This window comes from Electrona antarctica (assembly GCF_951216825.1).
Source record: "Electrona antarctica genome assembly, chromosome: 14".
NCBI lineage: Eukaryota > Metazoa > Chordata > Actinopteri > Myctophiformes > Myctophidae > Electrona > Electrona antarctica.
Window position 1 is genome coordinate 20,181,909 of NC_136795.1, and position 20,219 is coordinate 20,202,127.

Consider the following 20,219-nt stretch of genomic DNA (forward strand, 5'->3'; position numbering starts at 1 on the left):
TTTTTTAAAAGTAGCCTATTGGCATCAAAATGTAGGCTACTTAAACTAAGCACCAAAAGTAAAAGTAGGCTACTCATTGAATTTTGTTTTTAGAAAATAGCAGATTACAAGCTCACATGATTCAATCAATCAATCAAAACTCTCTCTCTCTCTCTCTCTCTCTCTCTCTCTCTCTCTCACATGATTCAATCAATCAATCAATCAAAACTCTCTCTCTCTCTCTCTCTCTCTCTCTCTCTCTCTCTCTCTCTCTCTCCACCTAGGCATACCAGCCAACAACAACCTCAGACCGTCAGATAAATTGAAATCCCCCATTGAAAAAAGGATTTGATATTTGCATCAGGCTTTACTAACATAGGATTGAGTTGAGGCTTTGACCTTTGACCGGGTTGACCACACAAAAAGGGTGAAATCCCCCAAAAGCAGGAGAGATGCTGGTGCAGGAGAGTCATGCAGGAGAAATGGTCAAATAAAAGGATTCTTCTGCAAAATGCAGGGGGGTTGGCAGGTATACCTCCACCGCGGCACCGACCCACCCCTCTTCTTTCTACTCTCTCCCACACGGCTGATTTTGTCTTCTGATTCCCCCCTTGGCCCTTTCTCTGCTTCAATGTCTCTTCTTTCAGTCCTTCTCTTTCTTTTGTTTCTCCCTGGATAGGTAGGCTAAACACTAAACTGTCCAAACAGGCACGCAGCTCACAATGATAGAGTGGGGGAAGGGTCCGAGAGACAGGCGTGTAGACACTAGTTGTTTGACGCTGACGTGACGACCCCAACCTATTCCAAGGGGGAGACTAGACAGAGAGAGAGAGATGCTATGTGTATACACCTGTGTTTATGCCTTTATTTTAGTAGGCCTATTGTTTAACTGTAGGTCTACAATAGTACACTGTTTTGTTTTTGTTTTTCAGACTTGATTTGGCAATGCAAACATAACAGGTATGTTTCCTGTGACAATAAAGCCCCATTCAATTGCATTGGGAGAGAAAGAATGTTGGATATTTGGTAAATACCAGTCATGTTTCTGTTATCCGAAGCATATGTTTCTAGAAAACCCACAGAGGAATGGTCTGGTTGCTGGTTGTGGGTCCAAGGGGGGCTCACAAATTAACCCATTTCAATTTCATTTGTTTTCTTCTCGTGTATCGTCGTCATATTAGTAGGGGAGCCTTTCCGTGATTTTGGAATGTTAATTTTTGGAGACATGCATATCTTGATTCTTGGAGTTACCAGAATGCCAAAAAAACATGTCTCCAAGGTTTAGGTTTAGCATGTTTAATTAGCATAATTAGCTAATTAATTGCCAAAAACAGGAAATGGCAATAACTTTGCTTCTAGATAACTTATAAAGGTGATCTAAGAGTCTAAGTCCATGTTTGTGATGTCCAGAAATTCATCTGTTACCATCTTGAAGTCATACAACCTTTCCCAATTAGCAGAATTAGCATAAACTATGCAAAAACGAGGTGAAAATCAGCAAATTGCGGCATTTTTGTTACTTTTAGTGAACTTTGAAAGCTTCTCACAGACTCTAAGTGTATGTTTACAACTTCAGGAATAATTATCATCCTATGAATAAATCATGCAACCCTTTGTCTATGTAATAATTATGTAACAATCACACCAAAAAAATAAATGTCATCTTACGGACAGTGTAAGTCTGTTTGCATGTCTAGAAAATATTCTCTTTCCATAACTAGGATATGCAACCTTTCCTTATTTCCTTTATTAGCTTAATTTGCATATATATATATATATATATATATATATATATATATATGCAAATTAAGCTAATAAAGGAAATCAGTCATATAAAATAACAAACAATATGAGAAATGGTCACAGAATTATCACGTTGTTTATTCTAATATTTACAGAAATGTTGAATCAATAAACCAGTGGAGCCGAGTTTTTCATACCAGTGTTGCGGACTCTATTTCTTCCTCTTGTACTGCCAATTGTCCAGCACCATGGGCTAGAGTGGAGGACGAGGTGCATGCTCTATTAGACTATTACCTTTGTTGTTTACATTACCACACACCTCTAATCATCTGCCCTACACATGCACATCTCAGAGCAGTTAAAAAATTGAGATCGACAAGAATAATGTGATATGCACTGGGATTTCTTGCAGACACATTTGATCAGTTGGGTAATGGTGGCTGGGGCGTGGGTATCCTGTGTTGTGACTGGCAGCAGTTGAGCTCCCTCAGCGATGCGTCCCATCCATATTCAGTTGCTGGTGGCATCTGTGGGTTAGGTACATGGTCCTGATCCCATACCATTGCCTGATGATGTGAGAGGGCAATGGCTTGATTTAATGCTGCTTGTGTAGGTGGCAGCTTCTCTGCTTCTAATTGTTTGAGCTCACCAACACCCACAGGATTTGTACCGGGCTCGTACAGCTGGCAAACAAATGCTTCAATCTTTTTTGACAGTTGTCCCCTGCCTGACCACTTCATAGCCACACTGGACAGGGAGACCAAAGAACATAGTGAGATCCATGCAGTATTTGACCGACACCAGGGTGGCAAGCCCCGAGCCCCTACCACTTAGGGGCCCGGGGCAACACAGCTCTACATTGAGTCCCCTGACACTGATGTCTTTGTTTTTACAATCCGACGGTACCATCAGCTGTGCAAGGACATCTATTTCATCACCGGTGTGGGGAACAAAAAACGTATCATCGCTGGAGCCAGTAGTGTAGGCACTTGGTAAAACGAGGACTTCAGCCTTACCAGGGTTCCATGGCGTCTCTTCATCATCAGGGATGGAGATCCCTGATGTCATCAATATTGGCAAGCAACTGTACATCTGACCTCAAACCCTTAGATCTCCATATATGGAGCTGACCTGTTCTGACATTCCGGACATTATGTTGATCCTTCCCCATCCATCCTTCCTCTTTGATGTCTCCCTTTTGACTGATACCTGTCCATTTAAACTCGAGACGGGTGCAGTACTTACTACTTAGTTTAGACAGTACTTGGTTTAGACTAGTCATTGGTTAGACAAGTCATTAGTCCTACAACTACAACCTATCTCAAACCCTCACCCTAACCCTAACCTTCCACGGGGCAGCACACCTAAACCTTAACCCATGTCTAACCAATGACTAGGGTTGGGATTTGTTAGGATTTTAACGGGTCCGGATCCTTACCGGATCCTTCTTAACGGTTCCGGTTCCTAAAGGTTCCCTTAACGGTTCCTAATATAATTTTTTCACCCTTTTTTGCTGACATATATTATGCTTATATTATAACTAACCTAACCAAGTACTTAATTATTATTACTATTATTTAAACTTCACCACCACCAGCTAGCCACCACGACAATATCATTGTTGCAATTTGTACTTTATATTAAATATACAGTACACATTGCAATAATGATATTGTTGTGGTGACAAATGTTGTGTCTTCAGATTAATTTAATATGAAGGACCCCAGTTACCCTAATGGAAACAAGCCATAGTGCTTTCTTGGGTTATAAAATCCTCTTAGCAGACCTTGTATTGAACTGTAGGCTACGTCCCTGTGCATTTTTCTGCAAACTGTTTATAAAGTAATCAATGTATGGAGGTATATATGCACCTAAAGGCTGGGCTCTCAACAGTTGCACGATTAAATTAGAGCCAAATCATGGCTCTATAGTTGATTGATTTTGAGATGTTTCCTCAATGTGGACGTGCAACTGGTGCAAGTTGCAACAACCTTTGCAGGAAACTATGGCATCACATTTATTGCACTTTGTGTGCTCAGCCTCAGAGTCATTTCCCTCTCTGTTAACCACACTCTGTTAACCACCCTCTCTGTTAACCACAACTATGCGATGCCATAGTTTCCTGCAAAGGTTGTTGCAACTTGCACCAGTTGCACGTCCACATTGAGGAAACATCTCAAAATCAATACGCCTACACGAGTCACAAGATTAATCTACTCACTCATGTCAAGTAGTAGAAGTCACCCCAGTAACTTGGCTCTGCTTGCATGCATGCACAGACACAGCGGAGCTAAATGACGACTGATGAGAACTGTTTGGGGAACCATTAATACAAAAACGATGGAACGGGCTCCGGATCCGCAATGTCGGAACCGGGTCTGAAATGGACCCCGTTCCGAATCCCAACCTTACCAATGACTAGTCTAAACTAAGTATGCACCCCCTCTAGACGGAGTTCTCAACAGGCCCGAAAATTAAGGTCCGGCCCAACCTGGGCCCTCATCAGACCCTGTACACTCAATACACTGCCACCCTTAGATCTCTATATGTGGAGCTGACCTGTTCTGACATTCCATATGTTGATCTGACCTCATCAAACCCTGTACACTCAAGACACGCTCCATATATGGCCAGTACATAATTCACTCCATATGTTGATCTAACCCCCCCATGCCAAAGCACCAGCGCTTGCCCAGCAGTCTGCAATCACCCAGGCGGATATGTTGATCTGATCCCCCCCCATTCCAAAGCACCAGTGCTCGCCATGCAGCCCTTATAGTGCGAGGTCGCTTCTCGCCCTCAGGTGTCTTACTGGATTTATATGAGGGATATATATATATATGCAAATTACACTAATAAGGAGGTTGCATATCCTAGTTATGGAAAGAGAATATTTTCTAGACATGCAAACAGACTTATACAGTCTATAAGATCATGAGTATTAATTAACTTAAAGCAAAGAAATATGGCCATTTCTGGTTTTGGTGTGATTATTACATAATTATTACATAGACAAAAGGTTGCATGATTTATTTATAAGATGATAATAATTCCTGGAGTTGTAAACATACACTTAGAGTCTGTGGGAAGCTTTCAAAGTTGACTAAAGGTAAAACATGCAGCAATTTGCTGATGTTCACCTCGTTTTTGCATAATTTATGGCAATTATGCTAATTATGAAAGGTTGTATGACTTCACAATGGTAACAGATGAATTTCTGAACATCACAAACATGGACTTAAACTCTTAGATCACCTTTATAAGTTACCTAGAAGCAAAGTTCTTGCCATTTCCGTTTTTGACAATTTATTAGCCAATTATGCTAATTGCACATGCTAAACTCAACAGAAAAAATTGGAGACATGTTTTTTTGGCATTCTGGTAACCCCAAGAATCAAGATATACCTGTTTCCAAAAATTAACATTCCAAAATCACGGGCATCAGAATCTGATTGATAGGCTCCCCTACTATATGTCCAGCTGACTGTGTATAAGTAAGTGGGCAACCTTTTCGCGCACATGATCGGTTTTCCAAGGCTGGCATGATCACCCTGTTCCAGACTGTGAAAACTACCATTGCTTGTATGTCTTATGATTGCTGTATGCATAGAATAAGTCAATAATTTAACCACTTTCAACCTGGCAATGGTTGAAAGTGGTTAAATTATTGCCAGGCATCCCTATCTTGGGTCAAGTTTTGGGCCTATATGTAAATATTGTCAAACATAGCAGATATATCCAAGATCACAATGTGTCACAATGTGACACGCTGTGAGCTTGTCGATCAGCTATTTCCTTCAACAAAGTACAGTAATATTAGAACATAGCAAAGAATGAGCCCATTATTTAATATTAAAAGCAAAGATCAATTCTGACTATCTGGGGAGAAAAGTTTTATACACATCAAACACTAATTTTGATGTGTATTGTATTGTATTGTGTTTTTGTATGGACATAGTGTTGGGTGCTAGCACATATGCACACATGGCATCAACGCATGGTGCTGTGTGCTGGCACACTACACACTCTGTCTTTCTTTTATCTGTATTGTATTGTGTTTTTGTATGGACATAGTGTTGGGTGCTGGCACACATGCACACATGGCATCAACGCATGGTGCTGTGTGCTGGCACACTACACACTCTGTCTTTCTTTTATCTGTATTGTATTGTGTTTTTGTATGGACATAGTGTCGGGTGCTGGCACACATGCACACATGGCATCAACGCATGGTGCTGTGTGCTGGCACACTAAACACCCTGTCTTTCTTTTTATCATTCATTTTTTAAGAGCCTGCCCAGGGACTACAGATGAAATTTAGCTTTGGCTAACTCTGGCCCATTTACATTGAGGTGAAAACTGACATGTTGATTAATGAGCTTTGTCCCTGTCAAATAATGGTTGTTTTTGATCAACTCAACTGAACTGGTAGATCAAAAAAGGTGGTGGCCCAGCCTTGGTGTAGCCTGCCCTACACAACACGTTTCAACAATTCCTGAACCAGCCAAATGCAACATAACACTCACCACTCACACTTGTCACTTCTATAGTAATGTTGACAAAACAGGTGATGACCTCACATAGCCCAATCCCCCTGCTCAGTAAAGCACACTTTACTGCCATCTTGTGGGCATACTGTAGTATTGCATTTACCTCACAAATTCACAGAGGCCCCTTTTTCACCCCATAAACGTTGGTGCTAGACCTGGTTCCGTTCTGCATTTGTGGAACCTTGGTGCTTTTATTCTTCCAACCTGTAGAGTAGTGACACGCCCACTTTGGTTACCAGTTCATTCTGGGCAAGAAAAAAAAGGTTGGTTCCAGTTCCAAACCAACTTTTAGGGTCCTGAACCAATTCATTTTCAGTGGAAACATTCTGAACTTGTTCAAAATTAAGAACGGAACCGGTTTGAGTGATTTAAATAAAACGCAATACTTGCTACAGTACTGACTGACCGCCATTCTTTCCATCAGAAGTCAGAACTGCCTTCACTGTTTCTGCTCGCATGCATGGGAGTTATTGGATTCATCACATTCTCTGGTCAAAAGCAATTAGAGAGCATGTGTAACTTTCACTCAAACAGCTCTACAGCCAGTATACAGACAGCACAGCAGACAATTCCTCCCTGTGTCTGTGTTTCAAACTCTTTTGAAAAACACGCTGAGGGAAACAGTGGATACAACTTAAACTGACTGAAACTTTCCATCCAGCCTGTTGTTATGGCCAACTGCAAAACGGCAGGCCCAGCTGCCATTGGCCTATTTTCCAATTTCCACCCACCAAAACTATGTGTGTGGAAAAACAGACACTGTCGTTTTCTACAAATTAAATTGTTGCATTCACGAGTTGTTGTTGCTGCTGCTGCATGATACTAGACATCACACACTCACTCACATTGTTCATGTGTTGTTCATTCAGCTATATTTTCCTTGTTTTTTTTTGTTTTTTTTTAAGAAGTCACTAATATGAGTATATTATAATATGTTGTAGGAGAAGGAGGTATTAAGTAATTATTACATTAACCAATTCAGGACGGGAACCCCTTTTGGTGCATTATGTTATACTTTAGCTATTGAAAAATAGCAGATCTACAAGCTCATAGCTATTTTTGAAAAACGTGAAAATCTGGCACAAATCTTTGAATATATATTCTTTCACAGCGAACATTTTTAACTCAATTATTTGCTTCTGGGAGGTCCCAGGAACTACATATTTTCAGATGGGGGTCCACAGCCAAATACAGATAATTCTGGGGGTTGAGTACCAGTGCCACTGACATAGAAACAGGTTTTTCAGAAAACTGACATTTTGTAGATTCTAGTGTCAGGTCTAAATGGGTTAAAAATCATATGCCAAAGTGTATTTTTCTGGAACCCACAGTGTAGTAGGGCCACAGTTTTAATCTGTTAAAAGCATTCTCTTTGAGGGGTCTAATCCAATTCTCAAACCCTACACTGTGTGGCATTCATGCTCGGCTGCATTCCACTAAAATCATTACAAAGACAAATACAATTTGGCATACAAGTTAGTTTTTTATTGAATTATGAGATGCCTTGCTGTTTCCCAAACAATGCTGTATAAAGATATGTCCTAGAGTAGACTAGGCTCTCCTGGCTCCAAGACTGAGGAATAAACTCTCCATTGCAGTCAGAACTAGCCTGATTATCAGACTCTGAAGCTTCTTGAAGCTAGTGGGCGGGGTCTATGGGCTGGATCCAGGCTAAGTCAGAACTACAAACTCACCTCTTTAGACTCCTGCACCACCTTACCTCCTACCATTCAACTGTATACATTTTGGATAATAATCTAAACTTTATTGTCACAGTTGGGGTATGCTTCCAGACACATGTGGCAAGAGATATCAGATACATTATTTGTAAAAGCCAAGGAGCTAAACACACAACCATTCCCACAAATGGACCAATCACCATTATGACTATAAATTAAAATAAAGCTAAATAAAACAAAAAAGCTATGATTTTAAATTTTAGAATAGAGCATTCTGATTGTTATGGATTTAATTGCCGTCATCAATTTACTCTGTACTTCACCCCTTTATTAGCTAGCACTGTGTGTGAGGTTTAGTGTCTTTGCCAGCTAGCCAGTACAGTAGAGGTGTGCATTGGCAGGCACTGCCCTCACAATTCAATTCGATTGGATTGGATTCTACGATGCCTTTGCAATTCATCACACTTTTCTATATTATTGAACATGGCAAAAATGTCATCAGTCAGATACTGAACAACATATTTTTATTTAGAATGATATGTAATATTATATACAGTAATGTAGTATAATTACATTATAATTATGTATTATATATAATTATATTTAGGCTTCGATTATCGATTATGTCACATTGTTGCATTGCATTTCTGCACGGCCGAATCGCGATGCGTTACTGAATGGATTATTTTTGACACCACTACAGTACAGTAGGCAGACCATAATACGATCTGGAAGCCACTTTCTGCCTTTCTCCCCCACATGTCTCTCATTACAGCAACCTCTGAATGGGTGTGGTGGTGCGCTAATGTCCAGCTTCCTGTGTGAAGCTTCGACGCTACCGAATCTCACACAGCCAAAGATACGCATATCACAGAATCACACACCATCATATTTCAGCCAAAATGGGAAAACATTTTAAATTCTGAAAAAGCTACCACCCCGGCACACTGTAAAGTGTACTTTGTGTGACAGGAATGACTACAGAGTTCACATGTAGTGAGCCAAAGGGCTGCCTGCTGGAGATAACACAAGCCCTGCTGATACTGTGGTTAGGAGGACTAGACTAGAACACAGAGCATTGCTGAAGACTGATAACTGTCCTCTGCTCTGTATTAATGAAAGGTGGACCTGGGAATGACAACACCAACAATAACCCACTGCACCAACACAGAATTAACAAATCAACACAAACATCCCTGTGCATTGTGTGACGTCAAAGATGGTAGAGTCCACTATTTTTAGTGCAACCCCTGGAAACTGAACCTTTGCTGTCTCGACAGAACATGCAGCACAGCATGATATCAGCAGTCTGCAGTAACGCTTCATAACGGATCAAGAATCAATCTAATTAGCAACACTGTTTACTGACGACGTCAAATGAAGTAGGGAGGGGGAAACATGATCCTATTGTCCTGTCTGAAAATGATATCAAAGTGTTCATATAACCTTTTGGTAGTGCTACAGTATCCACAGTTTTGACCCAAATGTCAGACTTAAAGAACATATTGTTTTGGAACACCCAATAGAACAAACGGGGTGGGCGGAAGGCCAATAATGCATGTCTTCTCATTAACAAGGAGTGACAGCTTTGCTGAGGAAAGGCTGCGAGATCGGCCAAGGTCAACAAGCCAAAGCTACTGGTCGGGAAAAGGAAGGCCAATGCCCTGTACAAAAATAGACAGGAAGTTCCCATGGGTCTTTAAGGGTGGCTCTGGCCCTTTAACTCACCACAGAAAGTATGCTTCACCTATACAAATTCTACCTGACCTCAATAACCCTTAAAGTTACAATCCAGGCCTTATTTTAATTCTTAACATGTTATTTTAACAGTCTTTATGGTACAATATGTTAATACAATATAACTAACACATCTGCAGGAGCGGCAGATAATGACTGGGCCTGGACAAATCTAGGTGGGCCTAGAACACATGCGTATTGCCACTTCTGGGACATGTCTCTGGTGTGATCACAAGCGCTGCCCATCTTGGCTGGAACACAGCATTCTCGTGCACAGGGAAATCCGAAGTTTACATAGATTTCACATGGTGGGGAAAACCGGAGCGTACCTATGTTCCCTCAGCCTTATGTTTCCTCAAGACTAACACTAACCCAGGCCGTCCACTAACATGTTAGGAATGGGGACTGGCGTAATCATAAAGCCTAATTAATCATAAACTGAGGGAACATAGGCAAGACCCCGGGAAACAATCAATCTGGGTGGGCCCAGATTCAGTCTGGATAGGCCTGGGCCCAGCCACAGATTTGCCCCATTTGAGGTCAATTAGGACAAAGTCAATAAAGTTATTTGGACCAGATTGGACACTAAATCTGCCGCCATCTATATTGTAATTCGGACATTGTTGCAACTATACCTCTCTCTGTCTGGAGATGCAATGGATATGAGATTATAGCTTTTAAAACTCTGGCAGCACTGAACTTGCCATTCAACTTCAGGCCATAGGCTGGCAGAATCAAAAGCATGTTGGCTTTTGTGTGTGTTTCACACAAAATGGAAAAAGCAAACTGACTGACACCAGGGCATGGCTGTCTGAACATCATGACTGTAACAGGATTGCAAGGTAACAAGTCAATAGAAAAAAGGATGGAGCAGCCCAAAATGTGAAGGTCTAATTAGACTAGCTGAAAGAAAAAAACAAACCCTTCAATTTAGCAAACTTGATGTATGTACTGTAAAACAGAGATGAGAGAGCATTGAGATGAGATTTTAAACCACCCTCCTAAATCGGGCTCATAATTACCCTCTATGTACCACTGGGCATGGCTGTAGGGAGTGTAGGCAGGCTCAGATCCCTGTCATTGAGGTTTCTCGATACCACAGCCTGAAATTATTCCAACATGTTAAACAGTAGTGGATTGTGGAGTGCAATATGGGGAAGGCAGACACTCTCTTGTTTCTGAAAAACTCATGCAAATACAATATGTACAGTACAATGGCATGGGTAAATGTGAATGTGATAAAGTTGAACCAAATGCAGTGCAACGCTGATTCACTGGGCGGAAAATGGAACATTGATATCATGGTGGAGAAATGAAATCAAAACACCATGTTCTTTGTTCTGTATAGTATCCAGGAAGCACCATTATGGTTCTATTCATCTGACCAGCTCCTTCAGTTCAGCCGTTGAAGGTTACCTTGAGGTGAAAGCGTGTAATGTGAAAAACAATAACAGCAGCCGTCTCAATCTCAAATGAGGTGGGGAAAAAAAGATCCATCCCACACAATATCGTCTCGATCCTTTTCATGTGACTTTGTCATCGGACACATTATGTCATTTAAAGTAGATGACAATGGTTAATCTTAATCATAGTGTTCTTGAGGCTTGGCAGAGGCTCAAGTGTGTCACCATCGGCCAGTCTCTTGGGTCTAAATGCTATTACGCTACTCCTTTCATGCTTCCTATTTGTCATCATCATCATCATCATCATCATCATCATCATCATCATCATCATTGTATTCCGCTCATGTGCTTGAAAGGTACACATGTGACATGACACTGGCCTATTGAAAACAATGCACTGTTGTAATGTCCAGTGCAAAAGAGTTTCAAATGGGTATCAACAACTGAAAACAAATTAGTGATCATGAGGGAGAAAAGGGGTGTGTGCAGAAGAGGAAAACAAGCATTCAGGATTCAGAGAAGAGGAGAGGAGGACCATCATGCCAGGTCATTCCTATTTGACAACACCCCTAGAGATTCCAAATGAAACTAAAGCTTAAGCTAAATTTAATTACAAGGGTTGAGCATCATGAATGCACATGCATGCGCACACAGACACACACGCACTAACCTCGCCTCACCAGGCTTTCCACCTCGGAGGAAAACACACACACACACACACACACACACACACACACACACACACACATATATATATATATATATACACACACACACACACACACACACACACACACACACACACACACACCGTGTATATATATATATGTTGGAGGTATTTTCAAATTATGCTCTAAATAGACTGTCATATTTGTGTCTGAAATAACCCGGCAAGTGTTCAGTCATTATCTTGTCTGTCATAGATGTCTGTGGAATGTAGCAACTGCACATAAGCACAGGCTTAACTGGGACATTGTACACCCTGGCAATACACAAGGCAATATAACTCAGCTTCCTATAGCCTATAACAAGCAACCACACATGCATATGCCATTGAAGTCATAACCCATGTGTGTGACTGTGTGTGTACATCTAAAGTCCATTGCACCACTCCCAGAAGTAAACTAGCAGATTTCTTTTATGCAGCTGTCACAGTCAATTAGAAGTGGAAGGCTAGACATATTAGGGTTATGGTTTGATTCAGGTTCGTTACAGTTATTAGCCTACACAGTGAGTTTACAATTAAACTTAAAAGCAGCCAAGTCAACCTCGATGGGAAACAGCAAGATCTTGACTTACACAATCGTCAATCGCAATAAAAAGAAAGGGAAACTAGTACTACTTCAGACTTTAGAGTGATATTCCCAGCCAGGACAGGACAGATGCAGCGAAGCATATGGTCGATCATTTGGGCTTTAAATAATTACCATATTTCGGTTTCTCCTCCAGTTCCATGGTGATCGGATGTATGTCTTCTGTTTACAAGTAAACCCAAAAAAGGAAGGCTAGATCATAATTCCCAGTTTTGATAGAGCTACAGTCGTCCCGTGACGTCTGTCAGTAGTTGAACACTTGGCTGAAGTCCCCTCTCTAAATCTGAACTGCCCTCAAAACATTTTGAGAAATTCCTCGGGGGGGGAGTAACATCCAATGACAATGGTTAAACCTATGATTGACACTAGGTTAAACCAACCCCGGAACGTGGGCGGTAGTTTACGCACTCGTGCAACGGAATGCTCTCTAACGGGACGCTGTTCCTTTATTCTAAACAGGGTAAAACACAGATATAAACACAGATTGATACACTTTATAAATAATTATTTCTCATGTTTAGACAACAATAATTAGATAGATAGATAGATAGATAGATAGATAGATAGATAGATAGATAGATAGATAGATAGATAGATAGATAGATAGATAGATAGATAGATAGATAGATGACAGACAGACAGACAGACAGACAGACAGACAGACAGACAGACAGACAGACAGACAGACATTTTACAGTGTGTGTTTGCTACATAGGTTACACTACAGTACAAAATGTGGTGGACACCCTCTTGATTGTCCATAGGCCTATGTGTTTTTACTGCAACAACAAACAATAACCTTATACATTTCAACTGTCCAGAATAAAATTCAAGATATTAAATATTAATGTCACCTATTCAATAATTCACAGTTGACTGCACTCTGTTTGACTCATATGCTATTATAGCATTAGGCCATGCAGCTGCTGGTGCCTGTAACATAATTTATGTCATAAGCTCACAACACATCACAGATTATGTGCACTTGTAATTCTGCTATACACAGCTTTAACGTTGTTGTTTATTTTTTCCCCCCAATTACATCTCTTTATTTTATTCCATTTTATTGGTGCTGATATGAAATGTAAAAAGGGTTTAAAATGTACCTGGGTTAATTAACTGTTGTACCACTATTATATTGAGATTGGTTTGTAGGCAGTTGAAGCATGCAGAGATGTATTCTGGCGCAATTAAGAGCCTTCGAAACAATTAGTAGGATACTTTTCTGTAATAATGACAGACAGTGAAATTATCTGAGTACTATTGCTGTAATGTGTTCAGGTGTTGCTGTATTGTCTGTCCTTGTTACTTGCGCAAGCAGAGCGTGCAAGTCATGTTTTCAGTCAGGTGCTACGATGCGCATGTTTGGGGCCAGCACATGTTATGATGTCATATGCTGACCCCAAGCTGACCGTGCAGGTGTGTTTTTGTCATGCTACGAAGCATATGTCCCATGACGTGATGAAGATATGTACCAATGTCCCTTAGAATGCACGTGATATGATGTCATACGGACATACGGAAGCTGACCGTGCAGGTATGTTTTCCGTGAATCGTGATGAAGATTATGTACCAATGCCAGGGTATAATTGGTTGACGATGGTGACGTAATGATGATACGTTTCAGTGTCAAGTACTGTGGTGGCGGAAATGCATATAAACTCTATGGTATTGATTAATTTAATGTAGCCTACTAGTAGATGATACTTAACACTCTAATTACAACCTGTTCTTCACTGACAAACTCATTAGAGACTGCCGACTCATGTAAACCTATTTCAAACTGTGTGAGTTAACTATAGAATAGAGTCCATTTAAGGAATGACCATCTCTTGTTACTCCTGAAACTCTGTACACTCCTGAAAGTATACAATATGTGTGGGACATGTGTGTGGAGAGTGCTGGGGGAAGCTCTGGAGGGAGACACTAGTCTCTCTCTGGTGTGATGACATATACAATAAAAGAATGGAGTTCGAATCCTGATGGTTGAGTCCTGCTTCTTCCTGATGTTGTTTACTTACTAATAGTAATATCAAAAGCTGCCATTACAATATTAAATAATCGTCCAAAGATGAAGGAATGACAAAGTTCTTCAGGGTGAAGTATTGAGAATTTATTAAGAAGATTCAGCAGAGAAACAATATACAGAGAGTGAGGAACAGGCCTCCGTGTGCCTGTTCCAGCAGCCCCTCCGGGCGCCGCAAGCCTCCTCAACCCTATCCTCAGACAGTCCTTATAGTCTTGTCTTAACAGAGATGCTATACAAAATGTTCATATAAGGATCTGCTCTAAAGATAAGGGTGACACACAAATAAGTATACCTTTGCTGACAGCATGGAGGAGTCAAGTCAGCTGTTAGATTGACAGCTGCATGAATTAGACTGAGCACATTGGTGAGCAAAGAGACTTAATGGAAGGAAGATAAATAGAATACACAATAATGCATATATTTGGCACTGTAGTTGGCATTCTAAAATTCCCTTTACAGTACATACGCATCAAACCACCCAGCCGATCACATTATACCACCAACCACTCAGAAAACTACATAAACATACATATAGACATGTACACATATATGGACATATGAGCATATGACGTGATGAATATATGTACCAATGCCAGGGTATAGTTGACGGTGACGTAACGATGATTTTACCATACTTAAAAATACTACTTTTTTTCCTTCAGAAGTTACGTAGCAAATAGCTAAATCTAATAACTCAATATGTGAGACTAAGATTTGAACGTTTATAACGGTCTACAGCACTTACACGCTCTGCTGCGCACTAGTAAGCCATTTATGGCCTACTAGTGTGCAACAAGTAAGTAGGCACTCGACAGAGTGCAGTTCAGTTTTGATATGTGCTTGTTTAAGCCTTTAACAAATAGCTTAAAAATCACAACCGTGTGAAGTGAGGGGCGCTCTTATCATCATACATCATCTCAATCCGGCCAATCACAATTTGAGTCCTCACCTTCGTCTTCAATGTTTGTGTTTACACAAACCCTCAAAGCTGGACATAGGACACACATTACATCCTCCCCTGCAGTGAAACTCCTCAGTGTCAGGTGAAAAGAAGTGGCTGACGACTTCATGCTGTCTTGCTCGTCTCCCTAACAAACCAAAGGGGTCAGCAGCCACAAGGGACTACACTATAGCAGGGGAAAAAACAGGTAAAACAAGTTGTTGTCAAGTGTTCATTTTTGGCTTTTTTTCATCCTGTATTTGTTCTTTATGTTAATATCATTATAAGACTACGTCACCCATATTCAACCTATCTTCATATAACTGGTCCTTACAAATGCTTTTTTTCTAACATTTTGTCATTACTCTGCATGTGAGGAGGGATGTAGACAGTTCAGAAACCCACCTACCAGTGACATCTATTTGGACATTTCAAACTAGATTTGAAAACAATTATTATATTTTGTATTAATGCGAGACCAATTGCCTTCTATTGCTGTTTCTATTAGCTTGGATTTCCCAGTGATGATGTCGTTGTTAGGTGGGTTTCAGAAATGTCTACAGGCGCCTTTGAGACAGACTGAGTAGACAAAAATTGTACTATAATGAGCATTGGTGAGGACTGATTATATGAAGAAAGGTTTAAAATGACTGAAGTCATCCTTAAAGTTGCTCCAAGACACTGAGCGGGTTTGCTTCACATCACATTCTTCACAGCACACAATGAGACGCTCACATGTTCCCTTCACGTTTTTTAAGATGTTGCTTAATGGCATTTATGATGGTTGACACCTCCGCCATGGCCCCTTCGCCTTCATCGCCACACACTAGCTTCTTGGCAATGCAGGGGATCTCCACATATCCAAGGTCTTTCAGGCTGGCAACCTGCCGTGCTGTTATGGGGTGCTGCCACATGGCCGTGTTCATAGCGGGGCAGAACAGTAGAGGTCGAGCGGTGTCCCAGGCTCTTACCACACATGTCAGCAGGTTGTCGCAGATGCCACTGGCGATCTTACCCAGGGTGTTGGCATCTAGTGGGGAGATAACGAATAAATCTGCCCATCGCCTTAGTTCGATGTGCAGGACCGGGTCCGAGGGTTGCGTCCACAGCTCCCACTCGTCCTTGTCGCTGTAGAGTTTCACAGGGACCTCAGCGGGGTCATAGAAGTGCCCGGCATGCTCTGTGGAGACCACTCGTACATCCACGTCGGGTTCTTCAAGGAGCTGGGAGACCAAAAGGGGCAGCTTCAGTGCTGCGACACTACCGGTCACGCCAACGAGGACACAAAACTTACCACCAGAATCCAACAAATCCAAGTTTGCTTGAGTAACTTTACAGTTGGTCTGCATACTAACAGGCCATCTATCTTCTCTATCTTATTATCTATATAAAACCCAGGAACCTTGTTGTATGTGTCTGTATGCAGGTTGCTCACAAATATGGAGATGATGGTCAAAATGACATCACAGCCCTGAACAGGTTTTCACATGTGAATGACAAACACTGTCTTTCATACTGTCCCGTTGAGGCACTCGAGTCACTTTGGTGATGTCACAATGAGTCCATATATGGAGTCTCAAGGTCAGCCATGTACTGTATGCATGTCAGATGTAAATGTGTTAGTCAGCTCCATAGGTGATATAAAGTCCATGATGTCAGGCGTGGTAACCATGAAGTCTATGGACTTATTGTTTGTCTTATTCATGTCCGTGACGTCTATATGTACGTCTATACGTAGTCTATATGTACTTTGTGTAGTATATGCACTTCACACGAGTGTGATTTTTTTTGATACGTTTTATTCAAGCAAACAGTAGTGACTGGACATATAGTACAGCAGCGTGGCATCTTCCTGAGTGTGCGTGGGGGAATGCCGTACTGACTCAGGCCTACCAGTTCACAGCAATAAACATTCCTTATGATCTGTATGAGTACATCAGGTCGCTATACCCATGGGCATATTCCAGAACATCTACTTAACCAGGTATGTAGTTAGATTATATTTTGGTGATATTTTCACAATACAGGTACAGTCCCAGCAGCAGGCCATGCTAAACAAAAAGACCAATATGATAAACATGAAAAAAAGATAATAATATATATAATGTATATTAAAAAAAAAACAGGTGAAGTAAGGGTGAAGCACTTGGTAAATTCACTTCAAAGTTTATGGAATTCTCTTCTACCCCTGCCCCCTTGGCCTATAGACCACACCTACACACACACACACACACACACACGCGCACACACACACACACACACACACACACACACGCGCGCGCGCGCACGTGCACACACGCGTGCACGACTGCACTTGCGCGCACACGCGCTATTTTTTATGTTTTGGTTTTATTGTTTATGTTTTGGTTTTATTTGTTGTTTTAGTTTTATTTTTTTTATTGTTTTGGTTTTACTTGGAATAACAAGGCCTAACATTCCCTTCTCTAGGCCTGGTTGGATTGAGAATTTTCCCTTTCCCCCTTTTTTTCTCGTATTTATTCATTTTTACATTCTTTTATATTATTCATTTATTACAGAAATCATATTTGTTTTGTTGTATGTATTTCCATGTTTTTCATTGCTTAGTCCTTCTTCCCCATTGCTACTCTCAAGGCTCCCATTTCCATGGGTGTCTGTGCTCGGGACACCTGTTGCTTTGGCCTGTGGCCAATTCTTCTTCTTCTTCTGAGCAGCCTCGTTAGCCTGGTGCGCCTGGAGTACGGCCACCGCCTCGTCCACCTTGGAGCGGAGAGACTCTGGCGACTCCAGCATTGGGAGCAGCTCAGAATTGTCCATCTCCAGCAGCATGCCGGTGATCTTCTGCACAAGTTTGGAATTGGGATGCATGCTCTGGATCAGGGGGTACAGACGGTAGCCCAGCATCTCTTTCTGCTCCTGCGGAGTAGCAGCAGCCAGCATGGAAGCGGTCAGGGGCTCTTGAGCCTGCATGTACACAACAGGAGCAGCAGCTAGAAGAGGCTCCTGGCCCTGCTCATATGCAGGCCGCTGCTCACTAGCACCTTGGTTGTGTGTGTTCATGTGCCGCTGGTGTCGGATATTGTGGACGCCCTCTGGGGCATGATATTTGTGTGGGGGGACTGCGCATATGGGAGTGACAGCTGCAGTAGCTGGCTGAGGGCCCACGGTCTGAATGATGCACTGAGAGGTGGCGAATATGCGAGGCTTCATGGTACCGGAGGCCTGGCGGCGCGGGGCAGGGGGATGCATGGCACTGGCCATGTTTTGAAGGGGTCGAGTCCGCACCCTTTGGGTGGCCCGGTGTGGGTTGGGGCGGAGCTGGGTCATCTGGCCAGCGGCTGGATAGTAGGTGCCACCATTCTGAGCCTGCGGCATGGCCGTCATGAAGTAGGGAGGGACAGTCTGGTAGGTGTTGATGACCGGGTTGGGTATGGCACACATGCTGGGCATGCGCTGCATCAGGTGAGCCTGGCGCTCCTCCTTCCGCTGAGCCAGGGCCACGTACAGAGTCTTGGCGGCCACGGTGCGCCCGTTCATCTCGGTCATCGCTTTGGTGGCCTCCTCCGGGGACGAGAAGCAGACGAAGCCGAAGCCTTTGCTGTGCTCGCCGTCCATCATGACCTTGGCACTGGTGATGCTGCCGAACGGTGTGAATTCCTTGCGCAGGCGTTCGTCGCCAATGCCGTCATCTAGGTTCTTCACGTACAGGTTTACGCCCTGGTAGCGAGTCACACGGTCCTTGGTCAGTTGTTCAAATTTGTGCTTGAGCTCAGTCTGTCGCTCCACTTTCTTCTGGGCGCGTCCCACATATAGAAACTGGCCATTCAGCTCCGTCCCATTCATCTCATCCACTGCCTTCTGAGCATCTTCGTGCCTCTCAAAGTTCACAAAGCCAAAGCCTCGCGACTTTCCGCTTTCGTCCTTCATGACACGAGTACTGATTGCACTGCCATATTTATTGAAGAGCTCCCGCAGTTTGTCATCATCCATGTTCTCGCCAAAGTTCTTAATGTAGATGTTTGTGAACTCCTTGGCTCGGGCACCTAGCTCAGCCTCACGCTCTTTGCGTGATTTGAAGCTTCCCACGAATACTTTACGTTCATTGAGTAGCATGCCATTCATTTTCTCAATGGCCAGTTCGGCTGCCTCCTGTGTCGCAAAATGGACAAAGCCATAGCCTTTAGAGCCATTCTCATCACAAACCACCTTGCAGGACAAGATAGTGCCAAAATTAGAGAAGGTGTTGTACAGGGCCTTGTTGTCGATGGACTTGTCCAGGTTCTTAATGAAAATGTTGCCGACGCCACTCTTTCTCAGCGAGGGGTCACGCTGGGACCACATTATGCGCACAGGCCGTCCCTTGATCACTTCAAAGTTCATTGTGTTCATTGCACGCTCAGCATCAGCCGGCTCCTGGAAGTTCACATAGGCGTATCCGAGTGATCTCTGTATGATCATGTCTCTGCACACCCGAATGGAGAGGATGGCTCCAACCGGGCTGAACTTCTCATACAGCATGGCCTCGGTCACGTCCTGGTGCAGGTCCCCCACGTACAGGGAGGCCATGGGGTAACTGGGAGCATTGGGGTTCATTTTTCTGAGCAAATTAATGATACGTGGAACAATTAACTTGACAAAGGCAAATGATTGGTTTCTCATACAAGAACAAACCCACTTGGCCTTGGTTCGTTTGATGTTGCCACTTCTGTACAATTCAGTCTTCCAGCAGTGACCAGCTTCACAGATGTTCTTTTTTTTGTTAACAAAAGAAGAAATTATTTAATTTAATTTTTAAATTTCCTCTTTTTTATTTTTTATAAAACAAGTTGGATAGAGCATGTAATACACGGTTCTGAAATAACATGTC

At 42.3% G+C, this 20,219-nt stretch overlaps 3 protein-coding genes across 3 annotated transcripts in view; all 3 read right to left on the reverse strand.

The window, feature by feature from the left end:
• LOC306936673 (choline transporter-like protein 2) overlaps window positions 1-12,662 on the reverse strand; it is a 36,732-nt gene extending 24,070 nt beyond the window's left edge. Inside the window, exon 1 of the mRNA XM_079520267.1 lies at window positions 12,519-12,662. Within this exon, the coding sequence (XP_079376393.1) occupies window positions 12,519-12,546 (28 nt within the window). The 5' untranslated portion in view covers window positions 12,547-12,662. The remainder of the gene's footprint in view (window positions 1-12,518) is intronic.
• Window positions 12,663-16,104: 3,442 nt separating this feature from the next.
• On the reverse strand, window positions 16,105-16,722 carry LOC306937054 (phosphopantothenoylcysteine decarboxylase-like; the record flags this gene model as incomplete). Its single annotated transcript, XM_079520729.1, has 1 exon — window positions 16,105-16,722. The coding sequence occupies one exon, from the start codon at window positions 16,720-16,722 to the stop codon at window positions 16,105-16,107; it is 618 nt and encodes a 205-aa protein (XP_079376855.1).
• Window positions 16,723-16,836: 114 nt separating this feature from the next.
• On the reverse strand, window positions 16,837-19,945 carry LOC306937055 (polyadenylate-binding protein 1-like; the record flags this gene model as incomplete). Its single annotated transcript, XM_079520730.1, has 2 exons — window positions 16,837-16,844; window positions 18,022-19,945. The coding sequence occupies 2 exons, from the start codon at window positions 19,943-19,945 to the stop codon at window positions 16,837-16,839; spliced, it is 1,932 nt and encodes a 643-aa protein (XP_079376856.1).
• Between the last annotated feature and the right edge of the window lie 274 nt (window positions 19,946-20,219).